Here is a 16740-nt window from a genome sequence, read left to right as displayed (position 1 = left end):
AATTTACACTTTTCTTCTGCTTCTTAGTTTTAAAAGTAATACCTATTTTAGAAAGTTTTGAAAATTTAGAAAGAGGGAAAAATCACTTTACTCAAATCACCTAAATATAAACAATATTTTGTGTATTTACTAGTCTTTCTGAGCTTAATTAAAACAAAGAAAGTAAAATGAAAACTAGATGTAATTGTTATTTTATTTTGTTTTTTTTTCACTTAGATATACATGTGTCATCAATTATATATACCATAGTTACGTTTTTATTCTATCATTGATTGATTACTTATTATATGCCAGGTATTTATATTAAGCCAGTAGGTCTCAGGGGACTTCTTGAGGTCAAAACTATGTTTTTTTTTAACATTTCTACTGGAGTATAATTGCTTTACAAAACTATTTTTATTATAAACTAAGACATTATTTGTCCTTTTCATTTTTATTCTCTCCTGTGTGTACAGGTTTTCCAGAGCATATATGGCATGTGATGACTTCACTGCTCTGAAGCTAATAGAATATGTTTCTGTATTCATGTTTTAAAATTTTCTTAGGTTTAATTTCTAATATGGTGTGTGTATGGGGCAGTAAATAAAAGCTCTTTGGGGTCCTTAACTTTTAAGAGGGTAAAGAGGTCTTGAGAACAAAAAGGTTTAAACCGTAAAATTGAGCCATTCATTTATTTCCCTGTTACCACATGTAGTCCTCATTGATCATATGGCTTAGTTGTTGATGTCTCTTGTTTTTATAGAGAGGAAAATGAGTCTGGAAGTGGGGAAGTCCAATCCAAGTTCATGTGTCCAGAGTCTCTTCTGTTAACCTTGCTCTTAATCATTTTCTAATTCTTAGATATTCAGCATGCTTATTTCCCACTACTGTTACCAAATCAAGTCCGGCTGCTTGTTGCTTAAAAAAAATCAGTGCTTGCAAAAGTTGCTGGAAAGGAAAGTTGTTTTTAATCAGAATGCTGACAATCTGGCGAGATGCTGGACTCAGGGTCCCCCAAAAACCATCTCTGAAGATTCTGCTGGGCCATGAAAGTTTTTAAAGGGAAAGAGGGAAGTCATCTCAGTTAATCATTGGGATGGGGTCAGAGTCATCGCCCTCCCCCACCGTGTACAGGCCTGTTGACTACCCATGATCATTCTTTAGATGCTATTTTATTCACACAGTTTGTGAGATTACTGAAGGGGAAGCTAGGGAAGAGATCTGGTCATCTGTTAATTACTTATTCTTCATTTCTACTTCTTTGATCTACAGAAAGAACCAACACATTAGGCAAGGTATCGTGTGATCAAAAGATTTGAAAGGTGTGGGTGCTAAGGCTGGAGATGAAGAGAGCATGGGGGTGCCTGGGTTAAGGTTAGTGACAGACAAAGGGGCCTGCAGAGAGCTCTTTCCTGCCAAAAGCTGCTTACAAATCCCCACTTGGCAGAACATCATTCCATTTCTGTGGGATCATGCATGAAGGTCTTTGTAACTTCATGCTGACATAGGGTGCTGTATTCTTAGAGTGGAAGTTGTTGGCATGGGTCTGTAGCATCTCTTTGCTGGCAGTTGTAGTTGCCCATTTACATATATGGGCAGAACAAGCGACTGCTCAAGGCGGAGCAGTTTATGTCATGGCTGCAGCCTGATCATCATGCAGTCGGCTTTTTCCCTCTGGTGGCAGTTACAGTATCTGTAAAACAACTCAGGAATGTGCATCAGACACTGAGTCTGTGACTCTGTTGTCCTGATCATTAGCTGCTTGAGCCTGCTCCTTTGTGACTCAGGGAGGCCTGGGAGACTTCAGCTTCTCTATAAACAAGAGGCAGGAGACAAGGAGGGGCCTTTGTACTTGGGTCAGGGGCAGGGCATAGGGTTCTGATTAGTTCCACTGTGGATCAAAAGGAATAATATTGTCAAGACTTTTTAAATGTGTGAACTATATTTTTATTCTCAAGATTTAAAAATTAAGGTTTAACGTTTTCATTCTGATCAGTTGATAATTCTTGAACTTGTGGCATAGGTGAATTCTTAGACTGTCATTTCCTGCAGAAACGACATCCCTCCTAAAGCTTCAGGCAGCCTGCATTTATCTTGTTTTCTTTTTTTTGGCATGATACTTACAAATATTAATTGGCCAGTAACATTATGGTTTCATTTTTCCAATGTATTTTAGGGATCGGCTGTGATTCAGTGTCTGGTGGCTGCCTGAGTTACAACCATCTGAATAATTGCATGGATGTACCTGCACATAGTGGCAGGCTCTGGGTGGCATCTTGGGGGAGTGGGAAGGTCAGGATGGAGAATATGGCAGTCAGCTGCCGCTCGCTCTGGGGGCTCCCTTATAATGGTGATAAGTTTGTGAAAAGGCATTTATTTAAAGAATGTTAATTTTGTGTTCATTAGTTTTATGATGATGTCCTTTGACTTTGCTGATTGATGTCTCATTATATTGTTCCTATTTATAGTGAAGTTTTATAAAATCTCATTTGGAAACAAGATTTAACTTGGTTTTATAACTTATTTTTGTACCAGATTCAGAAACACGAGTTGATTTGAAATTTATGTACCCGGACCCTCCAAGGGATTATCATACCTTAGAGATTCAGCAGCAAGCCTTGCTAAGAGAGCAGCAGAAGAGACTGAATAGAATAAAAATGCAGGAAGGTGCTGAAGGTAAGGAATAATCATTGCTATTTCACGTAGTTTCAGTGGGTTGTTTGTGTTGGCTTTCATTCTCAGCCTCTGGTGTTGATTTCAATCCGAGGCAGGCTCCCTCCACGGGCAGCTGCACACTCACATTCCCCTTTTGGCCTGTAGTCCCTGAGAAGAATAAGTCCCAGAGAGGGCTGTGATTGGCTTGACTGGGGTATGTTATTTGTGCACAGGAGAGGCCCAGCCACTCATGATAGCCAGGAGGATTGAGTACCTTGACTAGGCCAGGTGACATCTGTACCAGGGGAAGGAATGCTGGGCAAACACATCGGTGTCCTATGGGACATTTCTCTACTGTGTGTGTCTGTGAGTTTTGATATAGCATAAAATCTTTAAAGCTTCAGACTGGGCTATGAGTATATTTCTTTGTAATTAGCCAATCAACAGATACTTACTGAGTGCCTACTATGAGCCTGGGTAGTGACCCATATCCAGGGTATATGGTGATGAATGAAATGTGCCACTGCTCTCAAGGAGCTTATACTCTGTTGGAGAATTTAGATGCTTAAAAAGTGTGAGTGTGATGAATGTTGCAAAGGAGATACCTAGGGTCCTTTGGGAGTGTGTAACTGGGGGTGGGGTGGGCAGCCACCTAGAGGTGGAATGGAGCTAGTGGCCTCAGAGAACATCAATGGGCCCTATTGACCCGGGAGTCCTGCATGACTTTCACACATATCTCACCAGCTTTGCCTGCCTTCAGGCCACTGAGTGCAGTGGAAAATGAGTCATAAAAATGAAGCAGTTAGGTAACAAGAATATAAGGAGATGGTCCTAGCAGTTATTTTCAGGAAAATTCAAAACCCTACCTTATTAGCAGGCTTGTCTGACCTACAGAATCTGAAGAACCTATTTTTGACTACATGAGAGTATCACAGGAGTAAGTGATGTACCACTTTAGGCCCTGATCACAGGTCAAGGCTTCAGTAAAGACTGACAGGGAAAGTCTTCCCTCCATCTTGCATAGAATTTTTAACAGTGGTCTCACTGATCACCCTCTGACAGCAGAGTAACCCAAAGTCTGTGATAAACGGTAGGCATATCATCAGGAGAGAAGAGAGAAGCAAGTACAGTCTTCAACCTTTACACCCATTTTGGTGGCATTTTTCGTTAGGAGACCCAACTGATGATCTGATCTGGTGTGATCTTGGCAACTTGCGCTGATTAGCCCAGAAGTAGTCCCCATGTGGAAATAGGTCCATTTTGGGACTGAGGGTATCCGTCCCCTACAGCAACTACCCCACAACTTCTACCAAGCACTGTGATGACTTAATTCATAAGAATATGGTTTAACTATATAAAACAATCAAAAACAATCAAAATATTTTAACAAGGAATACAGGCTATCGTTGGCAGCCTATTTATTCCCAAAGGCAGTAGCTAAAAGGATAAAGTGCACTATTGAGAGGAACACATAGGAACCCTGGTCATATCAGAGGGGCCTTTGGGATACCTGATCCAAAATCTCTGCCCTGGAACCAGGTGCCTGGAATTGAATTCAGTTTCCTTCAATTCCACGTGAGGGAGTTGTTTAACTCTTCTCAACAATTTTCTGCACAGATTGTAGAAATATGAGGGGAGATGGTTATTTTTCTTTAGGCATCAGTTTTAAATTCACAATGATTTTACTTTTTATATTTATTACCTGTGAATGGGAGAATTTTATCCAACTAGAATGGATTAGACGCTGGGTTATATTTATTAATAAACAAGTAGTATCTTAAAAAATTCTGAAATGTGATCATTGAAAAGTAATCTCCAGTAAAGAGTTAATTACAAAAGCTATTCTTTTTTTTCTTTTTTTTTTGCGGTACGCGGGCCTCTCACTGTTGTGGCCTCTCCCGTTGCGGGGCACAGGCTCCGGACGCGCAGGCTCAGCAGCCATGGCTCACGGGCCCAGCCGCTCCGCGGCATGTGGGATCTTCCCGGACTGGGGCACGAACCTGTGTCCCCTGCATCGGCAGGCGGATTCTCAACCACTGTGCCACTAGGGAAGCCCTACAAAAGCTATTCTAAAATTTATTTTTATTTTTAAAGTATTTTCTAACCTTTTAATTTGTTTTTGCTCTCCATTGGCTACAGTTGACTTGGATGCTGTCCCAAGCACTAAAGAACGAGACCACAGAATGGTAAGAAAAGTTATAATTTTTCAAGCTAGTTTTTGGGTGATAGAAATTTTTAGGAGTATGGTTAAGTGAGTATTCCAATTTTGAATTCTTCAGGAATACTGAGTTAAGAAAGAATTTAAAACTTGTCCCATCAGTGTAGTGGGTAGCTAAAGAGATATTAGTGTAATATGTAGAGAAAGCATATTGTAATGAGTAAGAACAAGACTCTAGGGCTAGGCTGTTCAAGTTAGTCTGTTTTTAGCTGTGTGACTTCAGGCAAGGTATTTAATCTTTCTTTGCCTCAGTTTCCTAATCTGTAAAGTGGGATGATAGTGTTTGAGGGTGGCTGTAAGCTTAAAATCAATTAATATCTGCAGGCACTTAGGGACAGGCCTAGTATGTAGTAATTTCTATATAAATGTTTATTAACTAAATAAAAAATAGCTCAGAGGCTGTTTTGAGGATTAAATGAGATAATATATTAAAAGCCCTTATAGGGCCTGTGCCATAATGAGTGAGGTCAGTTACCAGCAGTAGTGGAAGTAAGAGTCTATAACACATGTAGTGGTGAGACCTATCAAGAAGAGAAGCAAGGTAAGGGCATAACTCTTATCCTGAGGAAGTGACTATCAAGCAAAGACTGAACAGAAGGAATGGGATGAGCCAGTGTTCATTCCACAAACATTTGTTAAATACTTCCTGTGGACCGGCTAATGTTCTAGGTGTGTGTGGGCACAGGAGTGAACAAAAGGGAACAAAAACCTTTGTCCTCTGAGGGCTTACTTTCTAGAAAGAAGGAGAGACAGTATACTGACAAAATATTTAGTGTGTTGAGTCGTGGGGCTCTGGATAGCTGGGAAGGGGGCACTGGGAGGACCAGAAGGAAGGGTTTACAGTCTGAAGGACAGTGAGCGGGTAGGGCCTCACTGTGAGGGGTAACATTTGAAAAAGGACATCAGGGAGGTGTCGTGTGAAATGTCGGGGGACACATCTGGAGGAAGAACCTCCCAGGCAGAGGCCCCGGGCAGGAGTGAGCCTCATGTGTACTAGGAGAGCGGGAGTCCCGGGGAGCCTGGACCTCCAGGAGCAGGGGTGGGTGGGAGCAAAAGAGGCGGAGAGCGATGAGCAGCAGAGCCTCAGGGGGCCTTAGGGTGTTGCCTTCTATGCTGTGAATGTGATGAGAGGCTTCCAGAGTTTTGAGCAGACATGATTGGTTCCATGTTTTAACAACTGCCTGCCATTCACTGAGAATAGACTGAGGGGGACAGGAGGCTACTGCTATAATCTAATTAAGAGATAAGGTGCTTTGGCCTGGAGTGGGAGCAGTGGAAGTCAGAAGTGGTTGGATGTACTTTGAAAGGAGATAGGATTTTTGACATATTGGATGTGGGGTACGAGAGGAGTCAAAGGTGGACTTCAAGGTCTTTGGTTGGAGTTGCTATTTACCGAGATGAAGAAGCAGGAAAAACGGGTTTCAGGGTGAGGGAGAAGGTGAGGAACTTAGTTATAGTCATGGTAAGTTTGAGATGCCTGCTAGACAAATAGTTGGAGCTGGTGAGTAGATGGATAAGAGAGAGAGCTTGAGGAAAGACTGAGGTTGAAAATAAATTTAATCTTCCTCCACACTAATGATACAGGTAGTATTATCCCCATTTTCAGATTATAAAAGTAAGACTCAGCTGGCTGTTGGTTGCCCAGCGTTACCAGTTGGTAGCTGTTGGTGCTTGGTTTTGAAGGGATAATGGTGATAGCAACGTTGCAGTAGCAACTCTGTACTTGACATTTATTTGCTCTGAAGTTTACAACAAGGTATGCTTATCCCCATTTTACATAAGAGGAAACTGCTAGCCATGGCCACACAGCCAGTGAGCAGAAAAGCCCATGTCTGAATGCAGGCTGGACTCCGGAGCCCCTCCCTGTCCCTGTACCACATTGCTTGAGATGTATGGACACCTTTTCTGAATACCCTGTAGGTTTCTCTGTATGTGGCAGCCATATTTCTCAGTGAAAAGATACTGAAATTTAACTTCTGAGATTTTGATCAAAATCCTGGATTAATAACACCATATTTTGTTGAGTAGAAACTGAGCATAAGCCAACAGTTTAACATGGCTGTTACAAAAAAAGCTAAAAAATTTGGGGTTCACCTCCCTAGAAACTGGATTATATGGAAAACGCAAAGTGGAACTGGGGAAGAGTGTCAGGGAGAAGCTAGGGCCGAGGTGGGCTTTGATCACTCTCCCCTGTGTGTGGAGGACTGTGATGCAGAAGAGAAGCTGGGCAGTGTGTATGCAGTGCTAAGAACAGCTGGTGAGTACTAGATGCTATTATTACCATTACCGTCATGCTAGAAAGCGGACGTAGGGTCAGTGGGTGTTAAATGTAAAAGAATTTAGTACATGGGAGAACTCAGTGAAAGAGAAGAACTTTCTGATAACCAATGCTATGTCTCAGTGGAATGCATTTCCTTAGAAATTAATGGACAGCTCTTCACTGGAGTATTCTAGCACATCCCAGAAATCTGGAAGGGAAGTGCAGGGAGGTGGTGTTGGGCGACTTTAGGTTCCTTCCAGTATGTACGGTGACATTACTGTAAAACTCTCTCTATGTAAATTTCTTACCTCTAAGTTGAGCGCTCATTACAAGCCCAACCCTAGCATTACTTTTTCCCTGCTCCTATGTCCCTCTCTATGTGTGCTATTCACATGGGGCTGTCATCATCTGAGGGTGTGCCTCTCCCCCTTGGGACTGTGATCCACTCCAGAACAGAAACTCTTACTCATCTTTGTATCTCCAGTTCCTAGCACAGAGGAAATAGTAAGTGCACTAAACAGATTTATTGAGAGAATGAATGAATCTCGACAATGCTTTAAAGACTTTTAATGTTAAAGTGGGTTCACTGCTTCATACTCTATTATATCTTTATCAGCAATAATGTAACTTAATAAGAGGTCTTTCCTGTATTTTCTGGGTGCTGGAATGTGGTGGAGGAGGGAAGCAGTCCTACCTCTCCCTCTCCTCTTTTGCTAATTTTGGGGAGAGTGTGGAGACTTGTGCCTGAGTACAAATTTGCTGTTTTTCCACACAGGACTAATAAAAATAGTCATTAATATATGTTGTTTCTTTTAGCCCAGAGATGACACTAATGATTTCTTGAAAAATTCATTACTGGAATCTGATAGTGCTTTTATTGGTGAGTATATTTATTTTACCAACCCATTTCTTTAAGCGTTATTTATACTTATTTTAAGTGTTTTTCTCCATACTTAAAAAATCAGTACTTTACTCTTTGTTGTGCAAAATGGTAAAAAAAAAAGGAATATTTTGTTTTACTAATAATCATCAAATATAACTTAACAAAAATTTCAAAATCAGATACTTAATACACACACAAACACACAAATGAGTACAAGTAAAACTGGGGAAATTTGAATAAGATCGGAGGATTTTATCAGTATCTTGGGTGTGAGGCTGTTGCTCCTGCTGTACAGAATGTTACTGTTGTGGGGAACGAGGCAAACTTTACAAGGGGTCTCCCTTACTGCTTACAAGTGCATGTGAATCCACAGTTATCTTAATAAATATTTTAACAAGCCATAAGAATATAACTTAGTCTTGAGAAGATATGTGAAGGTACATGTACTGTAATAGACACTTATAGTTGTGTACTCTGATCATAAGCATTTCTGCTATCCTTAGGGCCATCAGGGAATTCTCCCTTCTACATGTTAGTTTTATTTCATGTCAATTATTTTATATTTTCAAGTGATCAACGTTCCAAACTAGCCTATATTTCTTTCTCAGTTTTTTCTTTTCTAATGAGTTTTTCTTTTGCAAGGAAGTCATACTGTGGAGAGTGAGTAAAGGTAGAGAAATCAGTAGGAAATAGGGATGGGAAGACAGCTCATTAGACATCAGGGAGATGTGACCAGTTACTGCTAATAATGAAGACAGTCTGGGGCACTCAAGACAGTGGCTTGGAATATTTCATTACATAGACCTTATACTAGACCAAAGATATGCAGTCTGTCTTTTTGATTAATGGTCACCACACGTATCCCCTAGTCATGACTGTTGCCACTGTTCTGATGAATGTGGGTAAGGCTGGTAGTGTGAATGTGTTTTGTTTTTTTTTTTTTTTGAGAAGTCACAATCTGCCAAATACAACTTGAATAGGCCTACATCTATTAAAGAAATTGAAAGGGGGGGGAAGTGGAGAAATGTTGGTCAAAGGGTACAAACTTTCATTTATAAGTTGAATATCTGGTGATATAATGGACAGCATGGTGACTATAGTTAATAATACTGTATTTTATACTTGAAAGTTGTTATGAGAGTAGAACTTTAATGCTCTTACCATAACAACAATAATAACAAAGTGGTAATCATGTGAGGTGAAGGATGTGTAAACTAGCCTTATTGTGGTAAACATTTCACAATCCTCACGTTGTGTTCCTTAAACTCACACAGTATGTCAATTATATCTCAATAAAGCTAGGAAAAAACCCAAATTGACTGTGATAACAATAAAAAAAGAAATTGAATCAATAATTAATAACCTTCCAAAACAGAAAACACCAGGCCCAGATGGGTTCAGTGGTGAATTCTACCAAACATTTATACCAATTCTCTATAACCTCTTCTAGAAGATAGAAATAGATGCAATACTCCTAACTCATTCTATGTGGCCAGCATTACTCTAATACCAAAACCAGATAAAGACATCATAAGAAAAGAAAGCTACAGATCAGTAGCAAGTTGAATCCAACAATGTATAAAGAGAATTATATACCACGACTAAGTAGGATTTATACCAGTTATGCAAAACTGGGTTATATTCAGTATAATTCATTCAAATATAATTCATTGCTTTAACAGGCTAAAGAAAAAATTTTCATTATCATCATTATCAATAGATGCAGAAGCATTAAACAAAATCCAACACCTTATTCATGATAATTGTCAGCAAACTTAGAGGGGGACTTCCTCAACTCCCTAGAGAACATCAACAAAAAACCTACAGCTAGCATTTAGTGATGAAACTAGCAACTTTTCTGCTAAGATAAGAAACAAGATGAAGATGTCCCCTCTTACCACTCCTCAGCATCATTATGGAAGTGCTAGCTAATTCAGTAAGGCAAGAAAAGGAAATAAAAGGTACACAGATTGGGAAAGGATAAATAATACTGCCTTTGTGCACAGATGACATGATTGTAGGAAATGTGAAAGAATCAATCCCCCACCACCAAAAAAACCCCCAATATTAATAAGCAGTTACAGCAAGCTTGCAGAATACGAGATTAATACATAAAAGTCAATCATTTTCCTATATACCAGCAATGAACAAGTAGAATTTGAAATTTAAATGCAATATCATTTACATTAGCACCTCCCAAAAGAAATATTTAGATGAAAATCTTACAAAACATGAACAAGATCTATATAAGGACAACTACAGAACTCTCATCAAAGAAATAAAATAACTAAATAAATGGGGAAATATTCCACGTTCATGGATTGGGAGACTCAGTATTGTCAAGATGTCAGTTCTTCCCAACTTGATCTATAGATTCAGTGCAATCCCAATAAAAATCCCAGCAAGTTATTTTGTGGATATCAACGAACTGATTCTAAAGTTTATATGGAGAGGCAAAATACCCAGAATATCCAACAGAATACTGAAGAAGAAAGAACAGTCAGAGAACTGACAGTACCTCACTTCAAGACTTTCTATAAAGTTACAGTAATCAAGACAGTGTGGTATTGGCAAAAGAACAGACAAATAGATCAGTGGAACAGAATAAAGACCCTAGAAATAGACCCAAACAAGTATAGTTAACTGTTCTTTGACAAAAGAACAAAGCCAGTACAGTAAAGATTGGACATCTACATGCAAAAAAGTGAATCTAGACACAGACGTTACACCCTTCACAAAAATCAACTCAAAATGGACCACAGACCTAAAGGAATCAGGCTCCCTGACTTCAGATTATACTACAAAGCTACAGTAATCAGAACAGTATGGTACTGGCACAAAAACAGAAATATAGATCAATGGAACAGGATGGAAAGCCTAGAGATAAACCCACGCACATATGGTCACCTAATCTATGACAGAGGAGGCAAGAACATGCAATAGAGAAAAGACAGTCTCTTCAATAAGTGGTGGTGGGAAAACTGGACAGCTACATGTAGAAGAATGAAATTAGAACACTCCCTAACACCATACACAAAAATAAACTCAAAATGGATTAAGGACCTAAATGTAAGACCGGACACTGTAAAACTCTTAGAGGAAAACACAGGCAGAACACTCTGTGACATAAATCACAGCAAGATCCTTTTTGACCCACCTCCTAGAGTAATGAAAATAAAAACAAAAATAAACAAATGGGATTGAAACTTAAAAGCCTTTGCACAGCAAAGGAAACCATAAACAAAACAAAAAGACAACCCACAGAATGAGAGAAAATATTTGCAAACGAAGCAACCGACAAGGGATTAATCTCCAGAATATACAAACAGCTCCTGCAGTTCAGTATCCAAAAAACAACCCAATCAAAAAATGGGTGGGGGCTTCCCTGGTGGCGCAGTGGTTGAGAGTCCGCCTGCCGATGCAGGGGACGCGGGTTCGTGCCCCAGTCCGGGAAGATCCCACATGCCGCAGAGTGTCTGGGCCCGTGAGCCATGGCCACTGAACCTGCATGTCCGGAGCCTGTGCTCCGCAATGGGAGAGGCCACAACAGTGAGAGGCCTGCGTACCACAAAAAAAAAAAAAAAAAAACAGGGTGGAAGATCTAAATAGACATTTCTCCAAAGAAGACATACAGATGGCTAAAAAGCACATGAAAAGATGCTCAACATCACTAATGATTAGAGAAATGCAAATCAAAATTACGAGGTATCACCTCACACCAGTCAGAATGGCCGTCATCAAAAAATCTACAATGAATGGTGGAGAGGGTGTGAAGAAAAGGGAACCCTCCTACACTGTTGGTGGGAATGTAAATTGGTATAGCCAATATGGAGAACAGTATGGAGGTTCCTTAAAAAACTAAAAATAGAACTACCATATGACTCAGCAATCCCACGCCTGGGCACATACCTGGAGAAAACCATTATTCAAAAAGATACATGCACCCCAATTTTCACTGCAGCAGTATTTACAATAGTTAGGACATGGAAGCAACCTAAATGTCCATCAGCAGAGGAACGGATGAAGAAGATGTGGTATATATACACATACAATGTAATATCACTCAGCCATAAAAAAGAACAAAATAATGCCATTTGCAGCAACAAGGATGGACCTAAAGATCATCATACTGAGTGAAGTCAGAGAAAGACAAATATCATATGATATCGCTTATATGTGGAATCTTAAAAAAAAAGGGGGGGGGGTACAAATGAACTTTTTTACAAACCAGAAGTAGAGTCACAGATGTAGAAAACAAACTTTTACCAGGGGATAAGTGGGGCAGGGGGAGGGATAAATTGGGAGATTGGGATTGACATATACACACAATTATATATAAAATAGATAACTAATAAGAACCTTCTGTACAGCACAGGGAACTCTGTAATGACCTATATGGGAAAAAAATCTTTAAAAAAAAGTGGATATATGTATATATATAACTGATTCACTTTGCTGTACACCTGAAACTAACACAACACTGTAAATCAACCATACTCCAATAAAGCTTAAAAAAAAAAAAAAAGGACCATAGACCTAAATGTAAAATGCAAAAACTATAAAACTCCTAGAAGGTAACATTGGAGAAAACCAGATACAAAACCAGAGCACAACCTATGAGAGAAATAATAGCTAAACCGGACTTCATTAAACTTCAGTGCTCTGTGAATGACGATATCAAGGGAAGAAGACAAGCCACAGACTGGGAGAAAATATTTGCAGAAGACACATCTGACAAAGGACTCTTATCCAAGGTACACAAAGAACTCTTAAAACTCAACAAGAGGGGCCTCCCTGGTGGCGCAGTGGTTGAGAGTCCGCCTGCCAATGCAGGGGATACGGGTTCGTGCCCCGGTCTGGGAGGATCCCATATGCCGTGGAGCGGCTGGGCCCGTGAGCCATGGCCGCTGGGCCTGCGCATCCGGAGCCTGTGCTCCGCAACGGGAGAGGCCACAACAGTGAGAGGCCCACATACCGCAAAAAGAAGAAAAAAAAAAAAAAAAAAAAAAAACTCAACAAGAAACAACCCAATTAAAAGATGGGCAAAAGATCCAGACACTTCACCAAAAACAGACAGACAGATGGCAAATAAGCATATGAAAAGGTGCTCCACATCATTTGTCATTAGGGAAATGCAAATCATGTGTCATCAGGGAAATACCTGATGGGACTTCCCTGATGGTCCAGTGGTTAAGAGTCTGCCTTTCAGCGCAGGGGACATGGGTTTGATCTCTGGTGGGGGAACTAAGATCCCACATGCCCCAGGGTAACTAAGCCTGTGAGCTCTGGAGCCTGTGCACCACAACTGCTGAGCCTGTGTGTCACAAAGAAAGATCCTGCATGCCGCAGCTAAGACCTGATGCAGCCAAATAAATAAATATTTAAAAAAAAAAAAAAAAAAGGCCAAAATCCAGAACATGGACACCACCAAATGCTGGCAATATGTGGAGCAATAGGAACTCTCACTCATTGCTGGTGGGAATGGAAAACAGTGCCATCACTTTGGAAGACAGTTTGGTGGTTTCTTACAAAAGTAAACATATTCTTACGATATGATCCAGCATTCACACTCCTTGGTATTTACCCAAGGGAGTTGAGACTTATGTTCCCACAAAAACCTGCACACAGATGCTTATAGCAGTTTTATCCATATTTGCTAAGACCTGGAAGCAACTGAGTTGTCTCTGAGATGAATGGGTATATATAAATATATATATAATATACAGTGGTAGACCCAGACAATGCAATATTATTCAGTGCTAAAAAGAAATGAGCTACAAAGCCACAAAAGGACATGGAGGAAACTTGAATGTTTGTAAGTGAAAGAAGCCAATCTGAATAGGCTACATACTATATGATTCTAACTACATGACTTTCTGAAAAAGGTCAAACTATGGAGGCAATAAAAAAAAAAAATCAGTGGTTGCCAGAGGTTACAGCAGAGGGAGGAATGAATGGATGGAGCACAGAGGATTTTTAGGGCAGTGAAGCTATTCTGTATGATACTGTAATGGTGGATCTGTTAAAACCCATAGAACGTACAACCCCAAGAATGAACCCTAATGTACGCTATGGACTTAGGCGATGGTGACGTGTCAGTGTAGGTCTACGGGGCTGCTGGTGGACGGGTAGGCTATGAGTGTGTGGTGGCAGGGGGCACACAGGCATTCTCTGTGCTTCCCACTCAGTTGTACTGACCGTAAAAACTTGTAAGTAAACCGTTTCAAAAAAATAGCAAGTGAATTAGTGGTGGGGTATAATAAAGAAGTCAGAAAACTTCTATTTTTGGAGTTTTAGAAAATCCCATATCTCATTCAATAGAATATAGTTATTGCTGCTTAAAAAAAAAGCTATACACGTTAACTTTCAGAAATTTGAATATCAATTATATATTAAATGATAGTATTTTATCAATGTTCCATTTCCTGAATGTGGTAATCAGACTGTGGCTGTGGAAGAGACAGCCCTTGTTCTTAGATGGCGCCTGATGAAGGATTTAGGGACAGTGTCATGATGCCTGCAGCTTACTGGTTCTGCAAAAAGTAACCACCACCCCCTCCCCGCCACTGTTTCTAGTTATAAACTAATTGTGGCAAAATAAGAAATGGTGACTTTAGGTATTCATTGTATTATAGCTTTTCCTTAAGTTTTAATTTTTTCAAAATAAAGTTGGGGAAAAAATTCTAAATGTTTTAAGTAATAACATTCATCTCCATGGTCAAATAGGCTGTTGGCCCACTTTGAATGGCTGTGATCCAAAAGAATGACAATTCCAGGTGTTGGTGAGGATGTGGGCGCACTAGAACCTTCTTACAATGTGAAATGGTTCTACCTCCTCCAAATGCTAAAACATGGTTACCATAACACCCAGCAATTTCACTCCTAGGAATATACCCCAAAGGAATGAAAACGTATGGCCACAAAAAGACATGTACCTGAACATTCATAGTAACATTAATAATCTCCAACGAAAAACAGTTCAAATGTCCATCAACTGGTGAGTGCATGGGCAAAGTGAGATAGATCCATATGGCGTAGTATTCCTCAGCAGTAAAAACAACAACAAAAAGCAAACAGAAAAGAACTACAGTTGACCCTTAACAACATGGGTTTGAACTGCATAGGTCCACTGAACAGAGTTTTTTCAATAAATATAGTACCTGTATTTCCATTTTACAGATCTTTAAGTGTGGGGGATGTCTGTGTTTGATTAGAGATCACAGTATTTGCAATCTTTAGAAGTAGGGGTTTGAGTCCTGATTCAGTCCACACTGTTTCAGCTTCCTGTCCTTGGGTGAGTCATTTATTATTTCCTTTGTTTTTGAGGCAGATAGCAGTATGTGGATTTTCAACTGCACAGGGGGTCGGCACCCCTAATCACCATGTTGTTCAAGGGTCAACTGTACTGATACACAGTACCACATAGATGGACCTCAAACACATTATGCTAAGTGACAGACACAAAATATTACATTGTATAATTCCATTTATATGGAATCTCAGGAATGGTAAATCTCCAGACTGAAGGCAGATCAGTGTTCACATGGGGCTGGCAGGTGGGAGTAGGGAGTGATTTTGCCAGTGAGCACAGGGGAACTTTTTGAGCTGACAGAAATGTTGTAAAACTTTGTAGTGATTGTGCAATTCTATAAAAATCACTGAACTACGTACATTTATAGTGGGTGGATTTTACTATATGTAAATAACATCTTAATAAAGCTATTAAAAGACAGTCTTGGTTTAGCTCTGAATAAAAAGGTGTGAAATGGTGGATGTTTAAGGCTTCTCCCCGTGTGGCCTCTAGGTGCGTACGGCGAGACGTATCCTGCCATCGAGGATGACGCCCTCCCGCTGCCATCACAGCTGCCCTCTGCGAGGGAGCGCAGGAGGAACAAACTGAAAGGACTTGACTTTGTACGTATGATATGTCCTTTTCTTTTTTCGAGTTTAGGAACGAGAGGTCTGGGTTCTGACCCATGCTAAATTGGTGTAGTCCAATAAAGAGAGAACTTGCTCTGGAATAAGGTGGACATTGGTCTGAACCTAGGCTCTACCACCAAATGCTGGATGACCGTGAGCAGGTTATTGGACTCAAAAGGTCATCTGAGTTACAGCCTATCTGTAACATTCCTTTTATTGCTGAATATTTCATTGTATGGATATTCCACTACTGTTTATCCATTCAACAGTATTTTTATGAATACTGCTTTTAACATTTGTGTACAAATTTTATAATGTTTTCATTTCTTTTGCTTGTGTGTGTGTGTGTGTACACACACATACCTAAGAGTAGAATTGTTGGGTTACATACTAACTACATTTAACATTTTGAGGAACTGCCAGACTGTTTTCCAAAGTGGCTGCACCATTTTACATTCCCACCAACAGTCTATGAAGGTTCCAGTTTCTCTACAGGCTGGCCAACACTTGTTAGCGAGTGTAAAGTGATACTTCATTGTGGGTTTGATTTGTATTTTCCTGATTAATGATGTTGAGCATCCTTTCTTGTGCTTCTTAGCCATTTGTCTGTCTTCTCTGGAGACAGGTCTATTCAAATCCTTTGCCCATTTTCAAATCAGGTTGTCTTTTTATTGTTGAGTCCTAAGTTCTTTATAGATTCGGGGTACAAGTCCTATATTAGATATGTGACTTGCAGATGTTTTCTTGATGGTGTCCATCGAAACACAGAAGCTTCTAATCTTGACAGAGGAACAGCTTATCAATCTTCTTGTTTTGCTTGTCTTT

General features: G+C 40.0%; 1 protein-coding gene across 7 annotated transcripts in view; it reads left to right on the top strand.

The window, feature by feature from the left end:
• Positions 1-16740, top strand: part of CSPP1 (centrosome and spindle pole associated protein 1) — a 115790-nt gene that overhangs the window by 95221 nt on the left and 3829 nt on the right. For all 7 annotated transcript variants that reach the window (XR_014291568.1, XM_082600899.1, XM_082600902.1 and 4 more), the window contains 4 exons: positions 2515-2655; positions 4774-4820; positions 7929-7992; positions 15800-15909. Coding sequence is in view for 6 of the 7 variants with exons in the window: in XM_082600899.1 (XP_082457025.1) it covers positions 2515-2655; positions 4774-4820; positions 7929-7992; positions 15800-15909 (362 nt within the window). In the remaining variant the exon portion in view is untranslated. The remainder of the gene's footprint in view (positions 1-2514; positions 2656-4773; positions 4821-7928; positions 7993-15799; positions 15910-16740) is intronic.

The sequence above is a fragment of the Mesoplodon mirus genome, assembly GCF_964341445.2.
Source record: "Mesoplodon mirus genome assembly, chromosome: 16".
NCBI lineage: Eukaryota > Metazoa > Chordata > Mammalia > Artiodactyla > Ziphiidae > Mesoplodon > Mesoplodon mirus.
The sequence above is the reverse complement of the archived record's forward strand: the minus strand, read 5'-3'. Positions and strand labels throughout refer to the sequence as shown.